This window comes from Benincasa hispida, chromosome 5 (assembly GCF_009727055.1).
Source record: "Benincasa hispida cultivar B227 chromosome 5, ASM972705v1, whole genome shotgun sequence".
In the NCBI taxonomy this organism is placed as follows: Eukaryota; Viridiplantae; Streptophyta; class Magnoliopsida; order Cucurbitales; family Cucurbitaceae; genus Benincasa; species Benincasa hispida.
The window spans coordinates 53,735,264-53,760,871 of record NC_052353.1 but is presented as its reverse complement, the minus strand read 5'-3'; the positions used below and the strand labels follow the sequence as shown (position 1 = coordinate 53,760,871).

At 35.9% G+C, this 25,608-nt stretch overlaps 3 protein-coding genes across 3 annotated transcripts; all 3 read left to right on the top strand.

The window, feature by feature from the left end:
- Positions 1 to 4,130: 4,130 nt before the first annotated feature.
- LOC120077396 lies at positions 4,131 to 5,118 on the top strand. Its single transcript, XM_039031279.1, has 4 exons — positions 4,131 to 4,154; positions 4,246 to 4,547; positions 4,632 to 4,965; positions 5,065 to 5,118. The coding sequence occupies exons 1-4, from the start codon at positions 4,131 to 4,133 to the stop codon at positions 5,116 to 5,118; spliced, it is 714 nt and encodes a 237-aa protein (XP_038887207.1).
- A 9,642-nt stretch (positions 5,119 to 14,760) lies between these two features.
- On the top strand, positions 14,761 to 18,013 carry LOC120078753 (coiled-coil domain-containing protein 124). Its single transcript, XM_039033061.1, has 3 exons — positions 14,761 to 15,441; positions 17,465 to 17,584; positions 17,679 to 18,013. Exons 1-3 carry the CDS (start codon positions 14,884 to 14,886, stop codon positions 17,691 to 17,693), a joined length of 693 nt encoding a protein of 230 aa, XP_038888989.1. The 5' UTR covers positions 14,761 to 14,883; the 3' UTR covers positions 17,694 to 18,013.
- A 3,673-nt stretch (positions 18,014 to 21,686) lies between these two features.
- On the top strand, positions 21,687 to 25,481 carry LOC120078431 (probable serine/threonine-protein kinase PBL21). The gene is made up of 6 exons (XM_039032707.1): positions 21,687 to 22,074; positions 22,170 to 22,279; positions 23,714 to 24,521; positions 24,594 to 24,815; positions 24,908 to 25,057; positions 25,129 to 25,481. The coding sequence occupies exons 1-6, from the start codon at positions 21,856 to 21,858 to the stop codon at positions 25,309 to 25,311; spliced, it is 1,692 nt and encodes a 563-aa protein (XP_038888635.1). The 5' UTR covers positions 21,687 to 21,855; the 3' UTR covers positions 25,312 to 25,481.
- The last annotated feature ends 127 nt before the right edge of the window (positions 25,482 to 25,608 follow it).

The following is a 25,608-nucleotide window of genomic DNA, read 5'->3' as shown; positions in this document are numbered from 1 at the left end:
CATAAAATTAGGTGAATTAGAAAACTAAGCCTATAGATGATGCTTTGCACTCAATTCCATATGTTATTAGCCTTGATATACTTGTGACATACATTGAAAATCGTGCAACACATCTTTAAAACCCCATAGTTAACTTAAACATTCAAGGGTATGGCACACAACTATATAGTTTACTTTATTTTGCAGGTCATATCTTCTATAAATTGACAAATTTATCATTAAAACTTGTATTGCTAGTCATGTGAACTTACGTACCTTGTCAGATTTATGCATAAAAAATTATCTTTATTTTATGTGTAGTTTAGGTTGGTTGAATTTATCTTTATCTATCTCATATCAATCTTTTTATTAAAATTAAATTGGATGTTCAAAAGTATTAGTTTTAATTACTTAGTCATTTTGGGTTGAATTTATTTACGTGGTTTTATTCTTTAAATTACTTGTTTACCAAAAAAATTTGTTAATTTGTTTTGTTAGACCTACATTAGTAAAAAGTTTTCATTAGTTGAAATTAACTTTATTCACCTCTTTAAGATTGTCATACTAATCCTACAAGATCCACGTGGAGGCAAGAGGGCATTTTACTTATATATGTTTATACATTTGTATTAACATAAACGTCTTTTAGTGAGACAAGAAAAGATTTAAGCTCAAATGTGCATGACCTATCGGTCAGAGAGTTAAATTTTATATATGATAGAATAATTAATTTCTAATGTTTTCGAATATACACCTTTTCTTTTATAGTATGTTATTTTTAATATCGTAAATAATTTAAGGTCAATGAAAATGATCAAAAGTTTTGACCATTTGAACCAAAAATAATTATTTTAACTTTAAGGTTGAAGTATGAAATTTAAAAATTTTGGAGATCAAAATGCAACTAACCCAATATTTAAATGGATGTAATTAGTTGATACACCACAAACTTCGAGGTGTAAATTAAAATTTTCCATTTTTTTTATTTTTGTTCAAGGGTAAAAATTGAATTTTGTAGGGTTTATTTTGGCTGGCTATTTCCATTGGGTTTTTTGTACGGATGGCCTCATTTGAGAGGCCTAAATGAAAAATGGTCACCTGTAGAGAAAGTAATGAAAAGTGGTCTTCTACTTACATCATAAGCATGTGATTTTACCAATTCGCCCTAAGATGCACCCTTCATGCCTGCCAATACGAATTACTTCGATCCGTGATGGCTTGTCACTCGATACCTGATGGCTCGTCACATGCTCCTCGATGCACGATCACTCGATACCCAGCTTCATGGTCACTCAATACGGCTGCAATCGATACATGTATACTCGATCATATTCACGTTATACTCGATTATTTTGAATTCATAACCCGTTTGAAGGTCACTTAATACCCAGCATGATCACTTGATACGGCTACAATCGGCACATGTATACTGGTGACAGAAAATTAGAAGTCAATTTTACTCGACAACTAAAATCCCGTGGACGCAGTATGCGATGCATATTCCTAAGATATGCGTTGATAGTCATACATCGATGGTCATGCGTTGGAATGATAATGCGTTAATGAATGTATGCGATGACCATGCATCCTGCCACAAGTTTTCTTATGCTCATGTCAAGTATAACGCGAACGCAAGTTTCTCGATATATCCGAGGTCGAACACAGGGACTTGTAGCTATATGTATATGGTGGTGTGCATGCGGCGAATTAAATAAAAGAATGGAAGGGAGGTTACTAAGTTAACCCTACTCCTACTCCTATCTAACAGACAATGCAATGAGAATATGTGTAAAAGGTAGAGATACGACAAACCTTGACATGAAATAAATGTATGGAAAAATAGATAAAATGCGGAGATGATTTCATTGCAACCCTAAAGAGTGACCGCAAGGATAACCTTAGTCAACGCAAGCTATGCGATCATGCTACACTCATGCACGGTAAATCATTTTCCAATACAAATGTGGTGCTCCTAAGTCTAGGACGCATGTGTTGAATGTAAAAGTGTCCATAGAGCTTATTCCTAAGTCTCTACTCTTTTCCTATGCAATGATGCAAAATGCACGCAACGTTGCGGTGACCACACACAATCGTATCCTATCTCTAGGATGCATGCGATGGGGTTAATAGCAAACAGTGCTTATTCCTAAGCTCCTATCTCTTGTATTATGTGTTCTAATTTGACTCTCCCGAGCCTAGATTCTAACCTGACCTTCCCAAGCCTAGATCCTATCCTTAGACTACCCTCCCGAGTATCCCTAATGGATGAATGAAGCATACATAATACAAGACAATCGCATGAACTTGGTTGACGCAAGATTGTTCCTATCCCTAGTGAACAATAACTTACATTGCTTAATGCGACCAACCACTTACCCTCCCAGGAAGTTGGTTGTTGCTGACTTTACTCATAGACAAACAATGTGTTAGCCTATAGACAAGCGTTGTAGCAGCTTCATACTAAGTAAATAAGATTACTCACACACTCACGCAATGCACACCTCTCGGTGGGTTGCTACATGCTTCATATCCCTAATCCACATGACTAAGTATGCAATACCCAAGCAATCCCACTAAGTGTTGCAATGAAAATAAGGACGTTAAGTAAAGAAGATGGAGATGGAGTCAAAGGAAATGTAGAAATGTATTGCACACAAAATGTATTAATTCCTTAATTCCAAAATGTCATCCAACACAATATAAGAAAGGAAAGGAAAATGAAATGACCGGCTGGAAGCAAAGATTTGCTTCCAGCGGATGTGCGTCAAGGCTGCTGGTGATGCCATAGATGGGCAGAGGAACTGACTCTCTCGAGATCTAGCTCCGATCGAAGGCTCCGTTCATCACTCGGAATGGATGAAGGAGGTGAAGAACTCTTAGACTTCTTCTCACGCGTTTTTCTGGATCGCAAGGATCCGCCCTAGGCGAACCTCAAGCGAAAACCTTGGATGCCTGAATTTCTGCTCATCGACTTCTATTTATAGAGCTTGAGTCACCGACAGCACTGCTCTGAGTCTGACTTTCAGCGCATTAGTCCTTTCTGAACCTCTGCTACTAACGGCGTGGTAGGTGAAATGTCAGCATCATCTTTTGGTTTTTCTTAAGGTAGATGCGTTGATGCGTCCATTCCACCAACCTTGCATTGATCCCATTAGTATGCATTGTCGCGTAGCCGCAATCATTCAATGATCACATTCGTTTAATACCGCAACTCTACATGATGACTGCAATCGTTTGACGAGCGCAACTCCCATGCGATGGACACATACGACTGATTACCACAACATCCATGCGTTGATCGATGCATTTGCCTTTGCAATGGAGTGTTTCTTCGCATGTGATCGTCTATGCGGTGGTCCGGTTTTCGCGTTTACGTTCATTTCCTGTATTAGCTATAAAAATAGAACATTGAATGCATAATAGCGCAAAATAATAGGTTAGCTGAGATTCAACATGCTGATCGACGCAAGCTCATTTTCTCATGAATTCCTATCATGATTGTCGCATATTCTACCTAACAACCTTCATAATTCTAAGTAAAAGGCCTAAGATAACATGCATTTCTGCATGTCATCATATACTCGATCACACCCACGTCATACTCAATGCTCGATTACTTTATACTCGATTATTTTGAATTCATAACCCGTTTGAAAGCATTTGAAGTCCATTATTTCACCACTTCCCACGAGCTCAAACTATTCTCTCTGTTCATCCGATTGTATATCCTTCAACGACTACACTTTTACACTCAAAACTCCATTATCTCTGCATTAGGTAACATTCTTCTCCTTATTTATAGTTTGGCATCATTCACTCAAAACTCAACAATCATCAGGTAATATTCTTCTCCTTTTTTGTATTTTGGCATCATGCACTCAAAACTCAACTATCTCTACATCATGTTCCTCGATATGCGCTTCTATGTTACTTGATACCCGACCGACATGGTTTTCATTTCTGTTTTCATATCTTGCATGTTTGGTTGGACTTTGAGTTTGTTTCATTTCAATTTCATATTTTTGTTATTTGGGACCATCTAGAGTTTAGGGTTGAGTTGGATAATGCATGAAGGTGGAAAATCAAATCGAATGCTCGACAATCGACTATCTAGTCACTTATAATGTAGTGAGTAAGGGACACCATATAGCATGTATCGGGAATCGAGAAATCAAGTACCTCGTATTTTGCATCGAGAAACATGCATCGTGTATCGAGTATTGAACAGAATTCTTATTTATCCCTATTTTTTGTTATTTTGTACAGGCAAGACAATTCAAGATTCCTCCCCATGATCGTTTCCCAGGCCAAACGACTAGCCTATCCTCTCACATTGGGACGACTAACAAGATAGTGAAAGAGAAGCTTACTCCCACTATGCTTGCCCTCTTCAAGAAGACGATATTTGGGCGATTTATAGACATGGACATTATCTTCAATAGTCCATTGGTCCATTACATTCTATTGAGGGAGGTTGAAAACCATAGGAAGGATGCAATGACATTCGATTTGAATGGTACAGTTGTAACATTCACCAAAGAAGACTTCCTATTGGGGAACGGGATTATGTCAGTCACCTAATCCAGTAGTTGTGAGGAGGGCTGAAGGAACTGGATCACAATGTAATAGGTACTTAATGAATGATTTTTCAGGGACATTCATATTGGTACCTTAGAGACAGTGTACAAGGAGATGGAGTTTGAGAATGATATGGATGTTCTAAAGATGACATTGGTCTATTACACGAAATTGGCTATGATGGGAAGGGAGAAGGCAAGGGCCAATGTCGACAAGATCTTATTAATTGATGTGAAGGATTTAGATTACTTAAACTCCATGGATTGGGAAAATGTGTTATGGGAGAGGACGTTACTTGGACTACAAAGAGGATTGAGTGACAAGTCCAAGAACTATGAAAAAAGGTCCAAGATCGATAAGAACTACATTGTCAAGTACAACCTACCTAGGTTTTCTCATGCTTTTCAGGTAATATCCATTCATTGGCCATAGAAGATCTATTAATTGTAGTGTCAATGTCACTTACTACTTATGCTTGTCTTATAATCATTTATGAATTATGGGAAGTGTGGGCATACCAAATCACTACAACGGTTGTCGGAAAAGTTACAACCCGACTAAATGGACATGTTGTACCTCAATTTTTGAGGTGAGAGTGTACGTACTTACTGTCAACCAAAATAATAGTGCGAGGCGTGTTTGAGTCCATCAAGGTTAGTGTATTACATCATAATTTACTTGGATTTAAGGTGAATGTCACATATAACTAATAAATTGTTTGTTGTTTTTTATAGACAAGGATCACATGTTGGTTTTATGTCCTAAAACTCGCAGTTTGTAAAAATTAAACATATTCTATTATCAATAAAAAAATGTTATTCAACAATTTTTCAATAAATATATTGAATCTATTAAATGCATTCATAGATACTAAATCCAATAAACTAATATCCATGACTATTACATGAATACTTGAACTTTATGTAGAGACATAAAAATGGATCAAGTTCGAGTAAATAGCCAAAACGGTTTATAGTACATGATTAAGGTTGGGTACCTTATTCTGGTAATACTATTGGATGCGGCCTATTCTATAGCTGTTACAAGTTGTTGTAAAGATACTACAAACGAAGTGATCCATATTTGTTTATGTATTGACATGGGGAGTAGAGGCGTCCTATGTAATGAATTTGTATAAGATCGGACCAAGAAATAAGTCACTCTTACTTTATAACGTTGTTAACTATTTAAGACTGACTATTTCACTTATATGATCTAGGTAACTCGATCTTACTCCTAAGCTAACTATGAACTCCTGTTTATTCGAGATTATCCTTAGATTTGCATAGGTGAAGGTTGGCTCAAAAGCGCCGGCTCAATAAGCCTCCCATTTCAGGGGTAAGACAGGGTAGATAGCTGGGGACATAGGGTGCAAGACGAAATTCACACCTATCTGATTTAGAGATAGGAGAAAGGTTATTCTCTTAAGTACTGAATCTAGGTCTTGAATAAGGGGCCCAAGGGATCCGGTTAATGATTGGATCATAAACCAATTGTTCATTAGAGGATCTGTTGGAACTTAATGAACAAGACATAATATCGAGGGTAAAACAACACATTGACCCAGTCGATATTACAAACAGCCTGTGAAGGGTCGACTTACTAGTTATGGTTATATCATGTGGACACAAATATATCTACAGTAAAGAGAGTGCAACTATCGAGCTATAGTGGTGTGACTCGATACTTAATGAATATTGATTAATTCGATCTAAAGAGTTAAGCCAATTGGGGTCCATAAGATCCCTCTACTAGCTCGTAAAAAATGAACACCTTGAATTATTAAATTGAGTGAATTTGGAATGATATCAATTTGAATTGTTCAAATTATATTTCAATTTGAAAATATTCAAATTGAAATTAGGGTTTTGAGTTTGAATTAGTTCAAATTCAAATTAGGGTTTGCATAATTATAATTAACGTTTGATTTGTTGAAATTAAACGAATTAAATTGGAAAGTGTATAATATTTAAATGTTGATTTAAATATTAATTACATGAATAAGATTCATATTGAAAAATAGGTATTTGATTAATTTAATATTTGATATTAAATCTATTTAATTAATTAAAAATCAAATTTAGTTTTTTCAATTTTAGAAGTTGAAATTAACTTTTTGATTTTAGAATTAATTATGAACTAATTAAAAATCAGAAAAATAGAGAAAATTGGAAAAATTGGAGTAAGTGGGGTTTTCCCACTTTTCTCCTAGCATGAGGTGTTCCTTATGCTTAATCCCACCTAATTCCACTAATAGCTTGAAGTAACTATTGGCCAAAGCTTTTGCTGAAGGAGTCTGCATGCTGAAGAGTGATAAAACACTTCCAATTTTACTGAGACAATAATGAATTGACTGAGATTTTGGATGCTGAAAGTCAGTTTTTGTACTTCATCTTCTTCTTTCTTCAAACCCACAAAGCACTCATCAAATTCACTCAAAATCTGAGTTCCACCACTCAAATTTAAGACTGAGAATAGTATAGAAGACCTCTTGGTGGTTCACGAATTGATTTGGAGCTGAATTAGAGTGAAGAGCAACTTGGATTTGAAGATTTTATCACAAAAGGTATGTAACTTGAAACCCACTTGAATATGCATATTTTAGAACTCAAATTAAATGTAATTATAGTGCTTATTGATTTTGTTTGCTTCTGTTGCATGCTTGTGTATTCCTTCATCACACCCACACCATTGATCATGTCTGATAAGGAGAGGCGGTATAGGGACACTAGGGTCGATGAACAACCCGTATACGAGCGCATTGATGTCAATACGACCTCTTCAGAGACACATAGATTACACCATAATGAGGATGAAGTGACTACGAGAGTCACGAGCATCGGGCCCACGAGTCAAAACTTGATGAGCATCAATCTCATGAGCTCCCTATCGACAAGCGCGAGATCACCCTCTTCATAACAAGTCTCACAAGCTCCCTACTGACGAGCATGTGCCCCCAACTGAAAAGTGAGGGTTGCCACGGTTGAATATAGCCCATTCTGAGCCCATGAGGGGTGTGTTCGTCACATAGGTCAAAGAGTGGCTATGATGGAACATAAACTGGATGATGTACAGTTAGACTTGAAAGATGTGAAGTTTGACTTGAGCGTCCTTCAGGCCGACATTTAAACAATCACCAACCTATTGCGATCATTGTATCGGGTACATAATATCATCTTAAACTTATTCTAATGTAAATCTATATCATGTCGTGTTTGACCTAACATACTTCGTAAATTATATAGGGTTACGCGTGGAGTCCACCGAGACTATTGACCTCATTCCTTCACATTCCACCGAGTCCCGTGACCCAACCCCTTCATCAGCCACCAAGTTCCAGGACCCCATTCCTTCACCTTCCACCGAGTTCCAAGACCCCATTCCTTCACCCACCACCGAACCAGTAACCCCATTTCTCCACCTTCCACTGAGTCATTTGACCCTATTCCTCTACATTCCACTGAGTCATATGACCCCATTCCTTCACCTTTAATAGAGCCTATGAACTATAAAAAGGAACAGAGACAGACAAGTAGGAAGAGGGAGCCAACACAACCGTACACCTCTCTAGTTGACAGGGTAAGGGTGACAAGAAAAAAAAGTAGAAATACATTCAACTCAATGAAAGTCTGATTGACATTGTCCCCTATGGCCCGACATACGCTATTCCAGAGGACTTAACAAATGAGTTCATAGTCTAGTTGAATAGTGTGGATATGGGTCCTCACTGGCTAGAGAATAAAGTTCTATTTAGGATGAATTGCATAATGAAAGAGTTGTTTCGGGAGCTAACACGTGACAGTAATTGGGTTGAGAACGATGTAAGTTAACATCCCTTATTACATTTATAAGCTTGTTAATTACTATTCCCATTCTTTGACTTAACTTGCAAATTACAGGTTCTCGATTCTTTATTCATGTTTCTTCGATAGAAGTTTATTAGCCAACCGAAGATATGTGCTCATCAGTTCATGACATGGCCACATATTGATATGTATTATAGAGGGTTTAAATTTTAATGTACAAGTTTGCATTATTGATATACACTTGAACCTATTGTTATCTATTTTGCAGAGTCACTTGAACCTCCAAGGTCTAGATAGCTTGTTTCAGGCCATACGTGGGAGAACGATGGAAGAAGCTGCTAAAGTATAAGAGAAAGAGCACACGTATGTCGATTACGTGCTCGGACTAGCACTTGAACATCAGCCTGGATGGGCAAATGTCGATTACATCTATAGCCTAGTCAACTACAAGCAGCATTGGTTTATGCTAGTCATGGACATGAACATCGGACACATCCTTTTGTATGACTCACTGCACAAGTACATCACACCGAAGGATCTGCTAAAATTCCTAGTGCCCCTATGCTTTACTCTCCATTTACTGGCACAATTCTGCGGCCTATATGATGCAAAGCCCGACCTTGCACCCAATCCTTAAAAGTTGAGTTGTATCAATACAAGTGCACTACAAGGGAATACACTGGACTGTGGAATATTCAGTCTCAAGTACTTTGAGTACTTGGTGATCGGGTTGAGTATGGAGAGCTTACGACAGGATAAGATGCATGATTTTAGGTTGCAGTATGGTGCCGAGTTATAGGCAGCTTAATTTTTCTATGTAAATTTTGACATTATTTGTAAATCTATACCATCTATGTGAATTTTGACATTATTTGTAAATCTAACACAATATTTTGACATTACTTGTGAATCAAACAGAATTCAAACTGTATATAGTATGATGTCAAGTTGTGGGCAAATCATTTTTTTTTATTAAGGCTTTCCATGTAAATTTTGACACTATTTGTAAATCTATTTCATCTATGTAAATGTTGACATTATTTATAAATTTGAGACAATATTAGTATTGTCGAGTATCGTGTAACATGCACCGAGTATATAGTACATGTAAATCAACCATCTATATAGTTAATGTTTATCGAGTATTGTCGAGTATCNCATCTATATAGTTAATGTTTATCGAGTATTGTCGAGTATCGTGTAACATGCACCGAGTATATAGTACATGTAAATCAACCATCTATATAGTTAATATTTATCGAGTATTGTCGAGTATCGTATAACATGCACCAAGTATATAGTACATGTAAATCAACCATCCATATAGTTAATGTTTATCGAGTATTGTCGAGTATCGTGTAACATGCACCAAGTATATAGTACATATAAATCAACCATCTATATAGTTAATGTCTATCGAGTATTGTTGAGTATTGTGTAACGAGTATCAAGTAACGAGTATTGTGTATCGAGTATTTATCAGAATGCCTTTACATTACAAAATGAAAAATCGCAGAGTTTGGAGGGTCCCCTATGAACAATCTATATAATATAGAATGAAGAATGAAGAATGAACAATCTATATTGGACATTTATTGGATCCCTTATGTTGTCCTTCTCTGTTTGTTGAGTTTGGACATGTCAAATAGTTCGTTGCACTTTTGTCTGTTATGTCCTGGTTGGCCAAATCGTCCACATTTCTTTAATGTGACATGTTCTCCAACAGACAGCATCCTGTTTACCCTTCATCTACTAACCTGTACCACTCTTTTCTGTGGGAGTATTTTTACCTCGATATACCCTAGTGGCTTTTTTCCATTCAAATACATGACAAAACGGGTTTATTGATTCCGCATATGCTCGTAATAGGGAATCAACACTATACAATCTGTTGCATAGAGTAAACGGATTGATATTGCACTCTCTAGCTGCAACAATAGCATGTGAACACGGAATCTCTACACACTAAAATTGCTTACAACTACATTCTCGAGTGTTAAGGCTGACTAACCATCTAATCCATTGTCCTTGACATGAAATCTATAACAATCGATTGGATTTATTCGGCATCGCCTAGCTTTGTCACACTCTAAACCCATTATTTCCTCTGTATACATTGAGTGTGTCGATGTACTATTAGACCACATTATTCGCCACTCATGAAACCAACCTTGAAGTAGACCTCTTATGTATTCTAGCAACAAAGTTATTGGTAATACTCTTGTTTCTTTGGTAATAGCATTGAACCATTCAGCACTATTACTGGTCATGTTATCATATCGATTCTAGGATTGGTAACACCGTGCCCACCGCTGAATACCAGCATCCTCTAAATATCTAGCTAGGGAACCATTCTTTTAGTTCACTATTTAGACCCAATGACGCTTGAACTCTGATTCTCGATACGCTCTACAAACATCAAGAAATAATTTTCTAATGCCCTCGTCTTTGAAGTATTTCTCCACGTTCCTTTTCAAATGGAAGGTACAAATTATGTGGTAAGAATTGGGGAATATAATATCAACGGCATTAGCTATACTTTTTCCACAGTCTGAGACGAATTCGAGGTTGTGGCATTCTCCAATTGCTATTTTAAGGTTCATCATGAACCACTTCAAGGCTCAATCATTCTCATTATCAACAATTGCATATGCTGGTGGGTACAATTAGTTATTACCGTCCATTGCAACATCAACTATCATTATTCCCTTATACTTACCCTTTAGATGAGTGTCATCTACAATGATCACGGGTCGATAACTCTTAAAACCTCTTAGACTCGCACCTAATGCCATGAACACGTATTTGAAATATTTTTATTCTCCAAGCTCAATCTCAAATACAGTTCCATGATTTTCTATCTTCAAAGCCTCACCATATGCTTGCAAGATGGCATATGATTCCTCTGGCATCCCCCTTGCAAGAGCAAAAGCAGTTTCTCACGGACGTCATGCCTTGTCATAACTAATATTGACATTTTGTTGATGTCGCATGTCCTCAATAATATGGTGCGTTTTGTCCCCCCGACCAACGTCGAACTTGTCCTTGATTAGGTGACCAATAACGAATGCATTGGCTTGCCTGTGGTTATGATTCAATACTTCAATCGAGCAATATGTGATTGGATGTGCATTTTGTGATCTTGAAAATATCACATCCGTCCATTTTAATTGTTTGAACGACCCACTTACAAGCCTGGTGTAAACACGAACACTATACAATCTTTTGTTCGATTTTTTAACCCGCGGCTCAAATTTGTTCTTAATGGCCAACATTGCTAACCTCATATTCACATCACTCTTTCTGAATAAAATTTGACCTTCTTCAACTGTATCCACCAATCCTATAGACGACTATGGTTATATAATGAAGTCCCCCATTCTGGCGTAAATATTAGATGGTACATTGGTCGGATTTTGGCCAGGCACACTCCCAACAAAATGGCCAAAATCATTTGACAGAATCGAAGTTGGTTTTCTTCATTCACGATAGAATGTCCATCCTCTAAAAAAACCTGGGTTGGTTATTCTTCATTCACAACAGAATGATTACTCCCTAAAACAACCAAGGTCGTCTATTCTTCATTCCTAACCTTTTCCTTTTCTATCGTCGCATTCTCATTTACACATGTCCCAACATCTTCTATTATCACATTCAGATGCAATACACTCACTATATTAACATCAATGTTGTCATTTTCTAGTGAGACACCCGATGGACAAACATTATGCTCATTTACATCACCTCCACACATGGATTGGTCTGATCTCTCTGGGTAATCAAATGTTGCCCCGTGATAAATTTCTTCTATTTTCTCAAGACTTACAAATACCTGCAGTCTAATACGGTTATACTCTGAGAGGAGAAATTTAACATCATCATCGTTCATTAAGCATACTAGATAAGAATCAATATCCATCTTATATTTCAGCCTCATTATAATCTTGAACTCTGTTGAACTAACTTGTATGATATCATATACAAGATTTACCAGCTCATTGTACGTCAATGCGCTTGGAACTAGCAAACCCTTCAAACGGCCTCCAGTATAGCATTCTTTTTTGTTGTCCCATATACCACCATAACATAAAAATATATACTTATTCATCCTTCAAGAAAAACAATATAGAAAGTGAGTAGTTAGGAAAATAGGTAACTATTAAATACTCGTTATACTTGCTACTCACTACTCGATTCTCGTCACTCGATACTCGGCATTCTCAACTTGATGCTTATTGTTTCATAGCTCTCTCCCCTCATCCTTGCTCCACTGGGAGCTACTTGCATGTATTAGTGCACACTCACAAACTCACACTTATTCGTTCTCTTTGCTAGGTTTGTATGTCTCTACTTGCATGTATCAGTGCACACTCACAAACTCACACTCACTCGTTCTCTTTGCTACGTTTTTATGTCTCGCACATCGTTGGAAAATTAAAAAAAAAAAATGAGCAGGAAAAAGCACATTTACTTACTTGAGGTGCGAGACAATATAGTGACATGATCTCAATGTATTTATAACTTGATCCCCGTCAAGAAAAATAGGTTTTGTGAAGTGAGTTTTTTGAAGGAAAAGTGATCTTGATTTTCTCTTTTGTGTTTAGTTCTGTTTGTTCATAGTTAATAAAAAAAATATATTTCATATTTCAAGAAATTGATTTGAAAGAATCATGTATATTGTTAGAAAATTCTCCAATTTGTGTATGTTCATACATGAGCATTAATTATAGAGCAGGTTCTAATGACACGGACAATTCAAAATAATCGAGTATAAAGTAATCGAGCATCGAGTATGACGTGGATATAATCGAGTATACACGTGTCGATTGCAGCCGTATTGAGTGACCATGAAGCTAGGTATCGAATGACCGTACATCAAGGAACATGTGACGAGCCATCGGGTAGTGACGAGCCATCAAGGATCGAGTAAATTCATATTGGCAAGCACGAGGGGTACATCTCAGGGGCGAATCGGTAAAATCACATACTTATAACGTAAGGAGAAGGCCACTTTCCATTTCTTTCTCTATAGTGACAATTTTTCATTTGGGACTCCCAAATGAGGCCATCCTTTTTAAACTCTTCCTCGTCTCCAAAATCTTGGTAAAAACTTTTGTAATTTTCAATCCTCTCCATAAATACCAAGCCTCCATTATTGCTCTCTCCAAACTTCAGTTTTCTTCTTTTCATCTTCTTCTTGAGAGATAATGTATCGTGAGGATTGACTTGTTGAGTGCCACAATTTGTAAACTTACTCTTTGAGAGAATTTTTCTCATCTTGTTCTTCATTTCCATACTTTTATAAGGGTTGCTCTTGATCCCGAAAAAAGAGTTGTTGTAACGGTTTGATCCTCAACTGTGGAAAGGATTGGGGTGCCTGAAAAATGAACATTGTAGCGGTTTGACTCTAAGCTGTGGAAAGAGTCAAGTTTTAATGAAGTACCTAAGAGGATCTTGGGAACTGGATGTAGGTCGGTTGTGTCGAACCACTATAAAATTTATGGTATTAATTTCTCTATCCCTCTCCTACTTTAATTTTGTAATTGATTTATTGTTATATTTCATTGCATGAAATTAATTACAATATTTGTTCCTTAAGTTAATTGCTTAATATTTATTTAGGTTGGTTGAATTTATCTTTACATATCTCATATCAATCTTTTTATTAAAATTAAATTAGATGTTCAAAAGTGTTATTTTTAATTACTTAGCTATTTTGGGTTGAATTTGTTTGCATGATTTTATTGGTTAAATTACTTGTTACCAAAAAAAAAAAATTGTTAATTTGTTTTGTTAGGCCTACTTAAAAAAGTTTTCATTAGTTGAAATTAACTCTATTCACCTATCTAGGATTGTCATACTGATCCTACAAGATCCACATGGAGACAAGAGGGCATTTTACTTGTATATGTCTATACACTTGTGTTAACATAAACGTCATTTAGTAGGACAAGAAAAGATTTAAGCTCAAATGTACATAATCTATTAGCCAGAGAGTTAAATTTTATACATGATAGAATAATTATTTTTTAATTTTTCGAATATACACCTTTTATTTTATAGTATGTTATTTTTAGTATCTCTAGTAGTGGTAAATAATTTAAGGTCAATGAAAATGATCAAAAGTTTTGACAATTTGAACCAAAAAGAATTATTTTAACTTTAAGGTCAAAGTATAAAATTTAAAAATTTTGGAGATCCAAATGCAATTAACCCAGTATTTAAATGGATGCAATTAATAATTGATACACCACAAACTTCAAGGTGTAAATTAAAAATTTTCCATACTTTTTATTTTTTTTATTTTTTATTTTATTTTATTTTATTTTATATTTTATTTTATTTTATTTTATTTTATTTTTGTACAAGGGTAAAAATTGAATTTTGTAGGGTTTCTTTTGGCTGGCTGTTTCCATTTCCGTTATTCTTAGAACTTGGTATAATCCTCCATTTCGTGCAATTCGATCGATCTTCATCGTCCCCCTCGCCGGAGACGATCTCTGATCCAAAAAAGGCAACCATGCCGAAGAAAATGGGCGTAAACAGTAAAGCCGAGGCGGCGAGAGCGCGCAAGAGCGCCGTTGAGACCGAGCGCAAGGAGCGAGAGAATCAGGCGAAGGTGGATCAGTTCTGGCGAGAAGCTGAGGGTCCCAAGTCCCGCGCCGCCAAGAAGCGGGAGGATGAATCTGAGAAGCGTGCTGAGGCCGCCGCTCGCAAGGCGGAGGCACGTCGTTTGGCCGAACAGGAGGAGAAGGAATTGGAAAAAGCCATGAAGAAGCCTGACAAAAAGGCGAATAGGGTTTCGATTCCAGTCCCCAAGGTAACCGAACTTGAATTGAGGAAGCGCAGAGAGGAGGAGCAAGCTGAGCTACAGAGGAAGGCCGAGGAGGCTAAGAAAAAGCAGAGCCGGACGGCGGCCGAGGAGGAGTATGAGAGGATGGTGCTGGTTACCAATACTAATCGGGATGATTCTGTTATTGAAGCCAGGACGGTGGAAGACGCTATTGCTCAGATATCTGTTGCGGATAATTTGCCCGTGGATAGGCATCCAGAGCGACGGCTTAAGGCCTCTTTTAAGGTGCGACTGATTCTCGTTGTTAGTTTTGGATGCATGAAAATGGATATCTGGAAATAATATGTTGAACGGAAGACTGGGTCATTGATGCTCATTCTAGGATCAACTTGTGATCGTATACATAAATTGAAGCTTTATTAGCCTTTTTAACTAGTATGTGTTTACATTCCTGGTCATATGAATGCAATGCATATGTTTTCTTGTTCTCATTTTTGTTAATAGTTGTAGATATGTTGCTAATTTTTAACGAGTTATATCGTAGTGATGAATTGGACAATGGAAACCTAACAGAACTGCCAGTAAATTTTGAAATATAGCTTCTTTGGGACTAGGCATTGTATCAGTTATCTCTATCACTTACTATTATGTAAGTAATCACAAGTTTAGGCAACTTGGTACATGTTGTTGCTTCTCTTAGGATGTGTGCCTCTGTGGTGGGTGATGTGAGGAGTTGGATTGATTCTGTGAAGGGAATTGGCCTTTGCTCTTTTCTCTTGTGTAAATAGCTGGGTATTGGATTAGTGTCTAACCTTCACTTCCAAATCCCGCTCTTTTTCTTGCATTTCATTTCTTATATAATTTTGTCCATCTTCAGAATGTTTACTATAATGGTACCTGTTGTTCACATGTCTGGTTTAGCATCTCAATTTTTAACATAGTTACTTGTAGCTCTTTTGGAGATGCTGCTGTTGAATTATTTTATAAGTATTGGTTATTGCCTCCAACCAACAACCTATGAATAAAAACTGATTTCATGATTTCAATATTTTGGATAGACAGTCTTCCTGGTGCTAATTAATCTCTTATCATGTGGCAAGTACAGAATAGCCTTTCCTACACCTATGTTTTTGGATAAACAACCTTTCTAATGCTTTTCAAATTTTATGAAAGTTATTGAACGTTTCAATACAGTTTTCATTCATTTCCACTCTCCTTGTATTGAAGGCCCAATCATGTTTTTTTTTCCTATTTATTATTTTTTTTCCTTAAAAGAATTGTGTTAAGTTATTTGTTCTTGTTTTAGAAACATGCCCCCTTTATGTTCATATCATCTATTGAACGTCGTTGTTGATCTTTGTTTTTTTTATGGGAAGAAAGCCTTGTCTCTCCTCACTCCTGAGAAGTCCATTGATCAGATGAACTATTTTTGTATAGAGGTCGAGGAACGACTAATGAGTTGACTTAAGTCAGAAAATTGAGGAGGTAGTTAGTTCTCAAAATTGAGAATGCAAACTCTGGAAACCTGAAACTCAGGATTTTTTTTCCTCTAGATCTGCTGCCTACCAACTCAATGCTGCCAGTGGAAACCCCCCTTAATAATAATTGTAAAGGATCAAGATGATTCAGTAGAGTAAGTGTTAGGAATATTATTAAGATATAGGAGCATATTAGGCACCAGCTAAGGAATTTGTTAGCGGGAGATGGTTATAATAATATAATTGGGGTGAGACAGTTGGGAGGGGATGAAGAAAAGGAGTTATTTAGTTATTTAAAGCTTGAACTTGCTCAAGAGGAGGTGGTTTTTAAGTTCCTGAGTTTACCTGGGATGTATTTCTTTGTTCTTCAAGTTTCCGTTACGATTCCTATTTCAATTTTTTGGTCCTTATGAAATTGGTGTTGGAGTTTTTGGATCTTGGAAATGGACTTGGAAGATAGAACGGTTTTGTTGGAATTGTATGATATATTGAAGGAAGTAGTGAGTCAAGTGACTTCAATAAAGGTGAAGTCATGTGAGGAGATAAAAATGAAAGAGAAAGATGAGTGAAAGGAGAGGCAGATTAGGCAAGAAAGTATATCTACATTCGGTTGCTGTACCGAGACAATGAGTACACAGCCTGATGGAGTGCTCTACGTGCACATATTTTTGTAACCAGTCCTCCTTTTCTTATTAAACACTAATTAGGGGTGTCTTTTGTAAACCTTTCATATTTGGTTAATGTGCTTTCTTTGATTTTGTTAATGTCCTATAAAAAAGAATTTTCCATGCTGAAAGTTTCTTTTTTCCTTCTCTCGCTCTGATGATTAGGCTTTTGAAGAAGCTGAGCTCCCCAGGCTGAAGGAAGAGAAACCTGGTCTTACCCACAATCAGTATAAGGACATGATATGGAAGCTATGGAAGAAGTCTCCTGACAACCCTCTTAATCAGGTAGCTTAATGTAGAAACATTTTTAAAAAAAACGTTATTCTGGTTTTTCCCTCTTTCTTTAGACCGTGCCTGTTTCTTTATTTTGTTGTGACAGGTTGCAGCCGAGTGAGTGGATCCATTCCTTCAACATGGGTCAGGCGGGGTTTCCCTAGGTTTCTAAGCCTGTTTACTAAAGTTTGGTCAAAGTTTGTAATCTGACCAATGCTTCTTCAGTTAAGTTGTAACCTGGAATATTTTGTTTGCTACTAATGGTCGTCTGTCTGTTGCATATTATGGCACGGGACTCTCGTAAATGCATATAAATAGTTTCGGGTCCAGTGTTGTACAATAAGAATCAATATTATGACCTTGGTTTCTGTTATTTTCATTTAGGCCATGTACTCTCATTCGGTGCATATGCATTTAAAGTGAATGGAGTTCAAGGATGATGGATCCTCAAGGTCTTAAGAAATATTTCGATTTACTTAGTTTGAACAACCATTGGGGATTCAATAATGTAGCACATTGGTATAGAGGCTGCATTTTGGTAGTCATGAAGGAGGAAAAAGAGCTCGTTGCTCTATCGAAATTAGCATTGTGCTGCCATTGTCACAATTTAGATGTGATTTTTACATGTAGTTTTTCTCTTCCAAGGTGTACGTACTGTGCACTTATGTTTTCCCTCTGTTGCTAGAAGAAGTGTTTAATGCTCTTAGGTTATAGAAATGTTGATTTTTCTCCACCTATCAAGTGGCAAGGGCAGACGCAAGTGCTTCTTGTTGGGAAGTATTTATTTAAGTGCACTTTACCTGGCCATGTTAAGGTGGGGCCTTTTACCATTCATTTCCTCTTTCATGTATTGTCTTGTGAATGAAAAAAGAAGAAGAAGAAGAAGAAAGAGATAGAGCTTTAATTATGATGTTACTTAAACAGGTTTGTTCTATAGGTTGTACAAATGTGATAGAGCTTTAATGCCTTCTGTATATGCTGTTTCATGAAGGTGTTCATTGTGATTGTGTACTTCTCCTTTTTTGTTTTCTGTTTGTCTTCTTGTTGGCTCAGGGACGACGTGAATCTGGCTCACAAGTGAAGGACGTGTAAGTACTGAAAGTTGATTGATCCAAGGATATGCATGTCCTTCACTACTTTCTCTTTGGGTGGGAGCAACTTCAGGTACTTGCTCGATAACGAGTTGTGTGCATAACGACTAATCTCATAAAACAGCTATCTCACTTTTCAACGTTTGGTTGTCAAGTACGGTCATCAGATTTTAATATCATATGTAGCTAAATAAGCACTATGGCATTTGAACCTCTTGCTTCTAGTTGCTTCTAATTCCTAAGTATAGTTATTTTTATTCGTCTCAAGGATCATTAGGTCAAATCATGGTAGTTACTAATCTTTCGCTTTTTTATAGAACTTATATTTTCATCCCCTTTTTTTTTAACCTTTTCTTTGATTTTCTAGCTGGAGAAAGACATCACAAATTTATCGTTTACTTGTTAGATTAGAATTATTGGAAAGAAATGTCGTTGGTGAGAAATAAATGGTAGGTGGTGGAATTGTATAGAATAGTTTTGATTCCAAGTTGAAATAGAAAAATGAAAGGCTGTTGATTCATCTAATTTTTTGGACTTAATTCATTTTTTAGGGGGGTTTGAAAAAAAGGTAACAGGTTAAAGGAAAAAAAAAATAAAAATCATGTTTAGTCCCTAAGCTTTCCTAGAAGTAATGACTTGGTTCCTAAACTTTGGTTTATAACAATTTAATCTCTATACTTTAAATTTTGTAACAATTTAATCCATAAACTTTATTCTATAATAATTTAGTCTTTAATCTATGTACTTTAATATTTGTAATAATTTAGTCCCTATTATAGAAATTAATGATATGATTTCATGAGATTTCATGTATAAATAAATCATTAAATTGATTAGAGTCTCAATATTTTTGTAAAATATAAAGTCTACATCATAAAATAGTAAAAGTTGACATATGTGAAGGACTAAAGCCCCAAAGGCTCCTATATAATTGTGGAACTTTGATTTAATTTAACAAATAACTTTATAACTAATTTCATTGTATAACAGAGATATTATATGTTTAGCATTTCTAGTTATAGAAAAGTGAGTGTGATTGAGTATGACATATCAAACCAAATGACCTATATAGTACAGTGGAGATTAGTTAGGTTGAGAACGAGTAATCACATCAGTTTTAAGGATTCTCAAATTCTTTTCTCAAGTAATTAATGTTCTGATTATATGAATATTTGGTTGTACCAGATAAATTATAAACTACTAAATTATTTGTAAACATAGCTTAATTAGTATAAAGTTTTTACTATTGGCTTTAAAGTTATAAATTTGCTTCTCTTTTCACATATTTGTTAAGAAGAATTATAATTATTATTTTGTAACGTTGTATAATAGATACTGATAGATTTCTATTAGCATCTATCATTGATAGTTTTAAAATTTTGTTATATCTTTTAAATATTTTCGATAGTTTTTAGATATTTTTATCTTTTTTGTAATATAATTTTGTATTTAAAAATTTAGAATTCAAAATCTGGTTGTCAATATATGATTGTCATTTTCAATATTTGTATTGTTTTGATCCTGAAATTTGAAAACAAAATTTAGATTAACAACCAAATACACATTTGTTGAACTTGGTGAGTCTTAAAATTCATAAAAGGGGAGTAATTGTGTCCTTTGCTTCCCTCTTTTCCTCTTTAATCACCTTTCCCCAAATCAGATTGATAGCCTCACTTAAACCAAATCAAGAATCTTAAACCTAAATTTTGGATCTTCTAAATATTCAATATCCATGTCTATCAAACAAACCCACTACTCATAAATCAACATAAGCATAGTTCAATCTTTTTTAAAAGTAAAAAAAAAATTGCACAAATCACCCGTCAAGGGCGTAAACCAACGGCAATCTTGGACCTTTCGAGCGTGACGACAGCATCAGCAGCAGAGGAAAAGGGCAAATAATAATAGCAAAAGCTTCATTTCAGAGCTCTAGAATCCAGTTTCACCAAAACCATATAGACGATAGGATGGTCAAGAATGGAGAGAAGGAAATGTTGGAGCTCTACACTTCGACGCAATGAATGGAGGACTGGTGAGAGAGCTGGTGGTACAAATGGAAATTCTCCAGTCGGCGGCGCTGGTTTGCCAAGCTAAACTTACTGCCATAGGCATCACCACCGAGCATACAATAACAAATGAAAACCATTTCAAATTAAATGCAATCTCTGGTCCTAGGTCTCCGACGACCATAATGTTCATATTCTTTTTTCTTTTAGAGATGTGAATTGATACGTTTGTCATTTTCTAATTCAACCTCAACTAACAAAAGAGGCTTATTTCAAATTAAAACTTAGTGGAATTGTAACAAATCCCATAGTTTAGGGGTGATTTGTGCAATTTTTTCAAAGAAAATAAAGTATAGTTCAACTTAATCTCGAATTTCAACTTGCATAGTTTTGAGATCTGTGTACGAATGACCTTTTCATAACCTCCTTTGTGGTTAATGACTCGCTCCCAATAAATATATGAAATCTAACCTTCTGCTTACGTCATAATGCACTATCACATTTGGATGCTATCATAGTCCCAACATGATGACTATCTTTATTACAAAAAAAAAAAAATCATTCAATATTCATGGTAAAACACAACTGTGAGAAAAATGGATGTATCCATTTTATAACGTTAAAGATAGTCATGTGTAGTCCTAACACAATAGCCATCTCTATCGTGACACCCAAAAACATAACAAATTGTGAGAAAAATGAGGGGAACACAACAGAAAAATGAAAATCACAATAAAGATGACGTGTTAGATTATAAACTGTGGTAGTCACGTAAGCAAAAGGTTATATTTCATATATTTATGGGAGTGGGTCATTAATCATAAAAGTGCATGTGAATAAGTCATATATACCAAAAAGACTCCATAATTTTACCATCAGAATATTTAATCCGTCGTAATTGTTGAACTAAAGAGAAAAATGTTAGAGCAAGTAACCAAGGTATACACATCATAAATGGAGGGCTACCCTATTGAAGAAGGGTCAACCAAAGTCTGATTGACATTCCAGCTACTTCAACAATCCACTTCACTGTTTGTTTAACCCTCAAAACTGTTTTAGCCACCACCATCACATTACTTCAACTAATCAACCATTATTAATTATTAAGTCCATAGCAACTCCTCAAAAACAGAGTGATGGTTTTTATACTCTGATCTCCGGCGCGGCTGACCTCAAAAAACAAGAAATGCTGTCACTCGTCAGAACAAAATCAGTGGCGACCAAAAAAAGAACGATCATCGTCGGCCTGAATGCTGCAAACTCCGGCAGAGAGATTCTGCTGAGAATGCTAGTAGTGGTGGCCAAAACCGGGGATAATGTGGTGGCGGTTCATGTTTCAGAGCCAAATGAGAATTTTGATCCAAATACTTTTCATATTCATGAGGATCTTTGCAAATCCAAACTGGTCAAAAATGGCAAATTTGATTTTGTTTAGTGGAAATTGAAGTGGGTTTGTTTTGTTTTTTTGATTGAATGATGATTTTGATGTTGATTTTGCAGGTGGATTTTCAAGTGAGGATTTGTGAAGGGGAATCCTACCTTTCTGAATTGACTCATCAAGTTCGACTCAATTTTGCGACGGTTCTTGTTCTTGGAACCACCACTTCCGGGTATGAAATATTTTAACTTTCTTTTCATGCTATATTAATTCCAACATTAAATTATAAAAGAAATACTCTGCAACTTTGTCTTTTGTTTCAAAAGTTGCAATATTACTATTTATTTTTCGTTAAGCGTTTTAAAACTACCTTTGAAATTAATTCCGAACGAAAATTTGGACTTGAAATGATATGACGGTGACTTAGAACAAAAGTGTTGAATCATCAAACCCTTCTATTTCTAGGTCATCACTATATCATTTTAAAGCTCAAATTTTATATGAAATTCTAAATGATTTCTACTCTGATAATTTTGAGATCAAAGATAATATTACAACTTTTGAAATGTACAAGTGTTTCTTAAACAAAATTTTTAGTTTTTTTTAATATATATAATTCAACCTAATATTTTAATTCATATGTTCATGACCTAAGTTCAACTAGTCAAAATATTAGTTACAAGAGTAACTAAACTAGTTAAGATAATAGTTGAATAAAGTAACTTTAAGCCACCACCCTTATATTTGAAATTGTAATATCAGACATGAACTTATACTCATTTACCACATCTACAAAAATAGAGGTATTAAGATCATTTGTCACTTGTCAATGATATTCTTCACTAAAAGTAGGGTTGTCAGAATTCTCTACGGAGACTTGTCGATTGGGACAAGGAATCCCCAGTTTGACAAGGATGAGGTCAAATCGGGGACCCCCTGTCTCTTATACACATCTAGATGTGTATAAGAGACAGGTATTTAAGTTTTACATTTAGCTAGTTTTTAATTTAGTCCAATCGTTCAACTAAAATGTCCAAACCCAAACCAAATAGAATTTTTTTTTAAAAAAAAAAAAGTCCCCATGTGGAAAATGGGGAACCCTCCCCCACCCCACCCCCATTGCCAACCCTAACTAAAAGCAACGATCTTGGCTTGTCGATGATGATGGACAAGATTTTTACATCTAGCTAAGCTAATTGCCTTGAATTTTTACAAACTTAAAATTAATAAAAGGATCTTAGATATTATTATAGATTGATAAATCATTAGTACTTTATTTTATTATATCTTACTTCATTTGTTTTATAGAGATTATTGCATGATTTATAATAGTAAATTAATTACAGATTTAAATCTTATTTAACCATAATAGTTCAAAATTTTACCAACATGAACATAGCTCAACAATAATTGACATATAATCTTTACTTTGAGATCGAAAGTTCAAATCTTCATACTCCACATTCGTTGTCTTAAACAAAGAAAGTTCAAATAAATTTCAAATAGTGATTTTTTCTTATGCTATTATTTTGTTAATTCTCCAACTTCATACTACTATGTTTTAATGTTTTCATGAACATGTCATAAAATTTAAAAGTTATAAGAAAAAAAAATATATATGTATTAGCATTTTAGTCCCTCACAGGAGTTGTAATTAGTTATGCAGTCCCAAAGATACAGTTGTTAAAACATGCTTGAAAGGGCTGCCCCCAACTTGTACCCTTCTAGTAATGGACAACAAAGGAAAGATCCAAATCCAAAAGAAGGGCACTTCTCAGGAAGGCTCCACAAGGCCAATCTTCAAAGCTCCTCCACCATCATCATCAACAAACACTCCCAACAACATCAATGAATCATCATCTTCTTCAACCCATCCTTCACCAGAGCCATTGACTGAATCATCTTCATCTTCTTCCTCATTACCATTACTACAACCAGAAGAATCTCATAGACCAGCCCATGTCAGCAAGGCAGTTCAAGTTCCCACATTCGTGTCGGAGAAGCTGTGCCGTGTTGATTTGAAGCATTCCATCAGGCTTTTCACACCCCAAGAGATTGCTTCTGCAACCAAGAACTTCAGTCCTGTGATGTTGATCGGAGAGGGGGTGTGCTTTAAAATGTATAGTGCAAAACTCGAAGATGGGCAGTTCGTGGCTGTGAAGGTCCAAACCAAACAGTTTTCGTCAGAAGATCTACTTCGAGAGATCGAAATGTTGGGTGGCTTGAAACATGAAAACATTGTTAAGATCGTAGGGTGTTGTAACCGTGAGGAGATCCGCGCAGTAGTGTACAATCATTGGTTGAAAGGAAATTTGATGCAGCATTTGAAGAAACTCAAATGGACTGATAGAGTGAAAGTTGCAATTGGGGTTGCGAAGGCATTGAGGTATCTTCATCATTCTTGCAGCCCTCCAATCATTCATCGAAACATAAACTCGTCCAATATTCTACTCTCTGATCAATGCCAACCACAAGTCAGTTCCCATTTCGCCTTAGTTTGTATATTTGCCCTCTGAGACATGTACTGTAACTTCTCACATTTTCAGTTATCAGACTTTGGGGAAGCAACGGTACTTCCAGCAGTTCAAGAGGACTCGACACAAGTTGACATTCGGAGGTTCGGTTACTTAGCTCCAGAGTACTTGATGTTTGGAAAAGTTGACGAGAAAGTCGATGTTTATTCCTATGGTGTCATGCTTTTGGAACTCATCACTGGGAAACATGCAGTTCAGACAGAGCCGACAAACCGTAGAAGCTTAGTTTTCTGGGTAAGAAAACAAACCGAACATTAGGGTACCTTTTAATCCAGTGTTTCCATATCTGCTCGATATTTATGATATTTTATCGTACCGATCCACAGGCAAGGTCCCTACTGGGCTGTAACTTAGCAGATCACTTAATTGATCCATATTTGAAGGAAGACTACAACCATGAAATGATGGAAATGATGATGATTGTCACCCGCCTCTGCCTCTTGCACTCGTCATCAAGACGACCAACAATGGAAACTGTAAATAATTTCTTTCCCTGCACTAAAATTTCAATCTGTCAGAGCTAACCTTGTGATAGAACACATTGCAGATAGTGAAGCTATTTGAAGAACCAGAGTACTTGAAGAAAATGCAGAGGGGAAGAGAGAATCTTCTTAGTGTGCTAACTCCCAAAGCTGAGAAGGGATTACGGAAAAATGAAGAATCAGTCCTGCAAGATACAACCAGAACAGACCAGAACTATGGATTTTCTGATAACTTAAATGTCACATAAGCAAATTATAAATACTAACATATGAATGGTAAACATTAATCCACTGTTAGAGATTACATTCAGTAAGATATAATTCTTTTCTCATCACTTGGCTTTGTAAATGTATCGAATAAGAATATTCAACAAAAGTTGTAATCTACAAAACTCATGCAAATTAACTGCTTGCCTAGTTTGACTGCCATGGCGTTTTTACTTCTACTCTCTACCTAGATTAGAATGAGCACATGTGAATGAATATTAGAGTAGAATTTGACAACATAACACAAGCAAACAATAAATTGTAGAGAGAGAGAGAGA

Bases quoted from the DNA above. Each gene is read 5' to 3' on its own strand.
- LOC120078431 (XM_039032707.1), top strand. From the start codon at position 21,856: ATGCTGTCACTCGTCAGAACAAAATCAGTGGCGACCAAAAAAAGAACG. The intron at 22,280-23,713 runs GTATGAAATATT...TTAGTTATGCAG, and splicing joins CTTGGAACCACCACTTCCGG to TCCCAAAGATACAGTTGTTA. The intron at 24,522-24,593 runs GTCAGTTCCCAT...TCACATTTTCAG, and splicing joins CTGATCAATGCCAACCACAA to TTATCAGACTTTGGGGAAGC.
- LOC120078753 (XM_039033061.1), top strand. From the start codon at position 14,884: ATGCCGAAGAAAATGGGCGTAAACAGTAAAGCCGAGGCGGCGAGAGCG. The intron at 15,442-17,464 runs GTGCGACTGATT...TCTGATGATTAG, and splicing joins GGCTTAAGGCCTCTTTTAAG to GCTTTTGAAGAAGCTGAGCT.
- LOC120077396 (XM_039031279.1), top strand. From the start codon at position 4,131: ATGTATCGGGAATCGAGAAATCAA. The intron at 4,155-4,245 runs GTACCTCGTATT...TATTTTGTACAG, and splicing joins ATCGGGAATCGAGAAATCAA to GCAAGACAATTCAAGATTCC. The intron at 4,548-4,631 runs GTCAGTCACCTA...ATGATTTTTCAG, and splicing joins CTATTGGGGAACGGGATTAT to GGACATTCATATTGGTACCT.